Source organism: Acanthisitta chloris, unplaced genomic scaffold (assembly GCF_000695815.1).
Source record: "Acanthisitta chloris isolate BGI_N310 unplaced genomic scaffold, ASM69581v1 scaffold17811, whole genome shotgun sequence".
Taxonomy (NCBI): Eukaryota; Metazoa; Chordata; class Aves; order Passeriformes; family Acanthisittidae; genus Acanthisitta; species Acanthisitta chloris.
In genome coordinates this window covers 1-3,867 of record NW_008657864.1, presented here as the reverse complement: position 1 = coordinate 3,867, position 3,867 = coordinate 1, and the positions used below count along the sequence as shown (strand labels likewise).

Below are 3,867 nucleotides of genomic sequence, written 5' to 3'. Positions count from 1 at the left end.
TAGGGAAAGTAATCTTTTCAGCTGAGCAACTAAAATGAAAGCTTACTTTTTTGTAAGCTTATGAAAGGAAATTAGTGCATGGGCATTTTACAGACCTTAGCGTTGAAGGTTTGAGGTGAAGTGACAGTAACTTTCTGTAAGTGGAGTGAGCACAGTCTCACTGTCCAGTACACTGAGTTTTTTGACTAGGAAATGAGTGGGTAGCTTTATAGCATGCTGTCGAGATTTTCTTGTAAAAGTTTTTATTGGAATATTATATGACTGCAGTACATGGTAAAATTAAAATGCAATTTTTTTCAACAACAGACTTGGGTGCATCTCTAGGGGGATCTAGAGGAAGATGTCTAAGCCATTTTTTCCCCCGTACAGTTAGATCAGTTAATTTAAGAGAGTGTGGATTGTTTAACAGAACAGTTCTTTTCTGGCTCCATCATAAAGATTTTGAAAATGTCTATTGTCAGACTAAAATATGTAAGAGGAATGCAACCCCAACATTGCAAGGTTACACGAGGGTTAATTCTTGTAACAGAATCTAAGTGTAGCACAGATTGCAGATTTGTTTTATGTTTGCCGTGTAATAGTCTCATTCCAGAATTATGCAAGATAATTTCCCCTGCTTTTAATCAAACTCCCGTTTTAAAATATGTTTAAGTTTGTAATTGATATGTCTGAGAAAGGCTAGACACTCTTTTTAAGCCAGAGACTGCAGATGAGAAATGTCAATTAAACTTTTGTTAATGCAAACTTGAGGGTGAGGTTGAAGATAAGAGATTTAGTGAAACACATTGACCTTAATCTGGGCTCTGCAATAAATGTAGATTAAATCCTGCCTCAAAGTATTTGTCTTCTGAAATTGGAAGTAGGAGAGGGAAAAGACCAGAATAGTTTCTGATGTCTTCTCATACACTTCTATTTATACAAATCTCAAGCTGGGTTGGAAAAAGAAGACAAATATCAAATCCAAGTGCTGTTTGATAGCTGCAAATTCACGACTGACTTGAATTTCCAAATTTACTGCACTTTTCAGATCCTCTAAAGAAAGATCTTCCAGAGACAAAGAGCGTTCGAGAGATCGTGATAGAGCGTCGCGCGACAAGGATCGAGGCTCGAGGGAGAGGTCGCCGCGGGACAAGAAGCGTTCGTACGAGAGCGCGAACGGGCGCTCGGAGGAGCCACGGAGCTCAGAGGAGCGCGAAGCAGGGGAGATATAACTGGCTGTGTATTCACCTGATCTCTAGCTTCCTATGGAGTTGCATACTTTGGTTTAGTTTACAGTTGTTCAAAGGGACACCAGTGAGCGGTTCCAGACACTGATCCAACTAGGGTAGATGTACAGTATATAAAAGTGGTTATAACCAAGTCAGAATTAAACCCCATCAATTAATGATGCCTAAAGCTGGGTCCTGGACTTCCACCAAGTTGTAAAACTTTTCTGAAAAGATTTCTCTTTATTCAGGACAGCAGTTTTATGTACCACGATGCAGATCTTGATGTTTTTAATCTCCTTTCCAATACAAGTTAGTGAACAAATTATATTGTACTACTTGCCTTGGGTGCTTTTGAACCTTTATAAATTCTCCAATTCTGCTCCAGTCAAAACAGCAGCATTGACAGGTTGTATTGGGGGGGGCGGGGGGTGTTTGTTTGCTTTTTTTGTAAGAGGGTGGGTGGATGGATATTAACTTTTACTCTAAGGTTATGTTCCCAGTGTTGGGTTTTGTTTTTTTGTTTGGGATCCTAGGAGTTGATTACAGTGGGAGCATTTAGACAGGAATGTGTGCTGGAGAAAGCGGAAATGTCTTTTTACAGTGCCTATTTAGACTTGGAATTTGAACAGCTGTTGCATTACATCTTTTTTTATTTCTACTTAAATTTTGAAATCAAAGCCAGTCCCATATCTGTACCATTTGATTGGTATGTGTTCAATAAATTTGTTTTTTTCCATAAGGACTCTTTCTGCTTTTTCTTGTGGGGTGCATCCTTAATTGTATTAAAACAAACAAAAAAACAAACAAAAATCAAGCACAAAAATTATTAAAAATAAAATTTAAAAAAGAAACCATATTGTCCAATAACTTAACAAGGATATACTGGTCTTTTAAGGTGTTTAATTAGCAGTTCAGTCTTTTTAAAACTAACAGCTGGTTATTAGAATTTTTAACACAGATGTGCTCTAGGAGAGGCAATCTGTCTGATCACAGTCGTGACCATCCTAAAATCTTACAAAGGAGAAACAGGTGGAGTCAGAATCATAGAGTGGGTTGGATTGAAAGGGACCTTAAAAATCATCTAGTTCCAGCCTCCTTGCTATAGTCAGGGACACGTCCCACTAGCCCAGGTTGCTCAAAGTCCCATCCAGCCTGGCCTTGAACAGTTCCAGGGATGGGGTGTCTACAGCTTCTCTGGGCAACCAGTTCCAGTGCCTCATCAGCCTCACAGGGAAGAATATATTCCTAATATCCAATCTAAATCTACTCTTTCAGTTTAAACCCATTCCCCCTTGTTCTACATGTTCCTGTAGAAGCTCTCCTGTAGCTCGTTTAGGTACTGGAAGGTCTGTCTGGAGCTTTCTCATCTCCAAGGTGAACAACCCAAACTCTCAGGCTATCTTCAGAGGAGAGGTGCTCCAGACCTCTGGTCATCTTTGTGGCCTCCTCTGGGCCCACTCCAACAGGTCCATGTTTTTGTGTTGGGGACCCCAGGGCAGGATGCAGCTACTCCAGGTGGGGTCTCACCAGAGCAGAGGGGCAGAATCACCTCCCTCGACCTGCTGGCCATGATGCTTTGGATGCAGCCCAGGACACAGTTGCTCTCTGGGCTGCAAACGCACGTTGCCAGCTCATGTCCAGGCTCTCATCTACCTGCACCCCCAAGTCCTTCTCAGCCTGGCTGCTCTCCAGCTGTTCTTCCCCCAGTCTGTATTTGTGCTTGGATTACCCTGGTCCAGAACCTTTCGCTTGGCCTTGGTGAAGTTGAGATTCATGTGGACCCACCTCTCAAGCCTGTCAAGGTCCCTCTGGCTGCCATCCCTTCTCTGCTCGTGTTGACTGCACCTCACAGCTTGGTGTCATTGCCAGTGTGCTGAGGGTGCACTCAATCCCAATCCATGTCACGGGCAAAGCATAAAGGGATTGCTTTCCATTCTGTCGGATTGAAAGTGGTTTGGGGCGTTTGAACTACTATATGCCCTACTTCCACACAGAAAAATTTAGAGATCAGTAAAGTCTCCTCCTTGAGATCACACCACTGAATTACTTAATAGTGATGCTTAAGTGATGCCGTTTTTGTAACGATTTATTCAGCAGGTTCTGCAGACTCTGTGTGTCCCCAGTGCGAGTGCCTCTGTAGGCCTGGTAACTGCCAGAATATATATACCACAGCACATTCACGGTGTGCTTTTCTTCCTCAGTGTCTTTTCTGGAGCAGCTTCAGTGTGGCCAGAACACGTGTCATAATTCTAACACAGAAGATAGTTTAGCTGTATTTTGGCTGAAAGCTAGAAAGGACCTTTACACCTCTGTGAGGACTTGCATCCAACATGGCACACACACTCCATTCTGAATTCACATCATTTTAAGCTCCTAAAGAAATACTGTAATAGTGATGACTAACTACTTAGCACTTTTTTTTTATTTACCCATTTGAAATCTGAGCATGAGTTTCCTTCCTGATAATGTTCTATGATTTCCTGGCTGGCCCAGCTGTGTGATGAATGGAAGTTCCCAGGGTTTGTCCATCTGGCACAGCCACACTTTGAGTGCTTGATAACATCTATCATAGCACCGTTAGTGGAACTCTAGTAGTGTATCAAGAGGTGAACAGTCATTTCTAGGTACATCTTACATAGAATCAGCTGGGTTGGAAGAG

The 3,867-nt window shown here is 42.1% G+C and overlaps 1 protein-coding gene across 1 annotated transcript in view; it reads left to right on the top strand.

Annotated features, from left to right (window-relative positions):
• LOC103811895 (putative RNA-binding protein Luc7-like 2) overlaps positions 1-2,059 on the top strand; it is a 24,998-nt gene extending 22,939 nt beyond the window's left edge. Inside the window, 1 exon segment of the mRNA XM_009084893.1 lies at positions 1,028-2,059. Coding sequence (XP_009083141.1) covers positions 1,028-1,211 — 184 coding nt within the window. The 3' untranslated portion in view covers positions 1,212-2,059.
• The last annotated feature ends 1,808 nt before the right edge of the window (positions 2,060-3,867 follow it).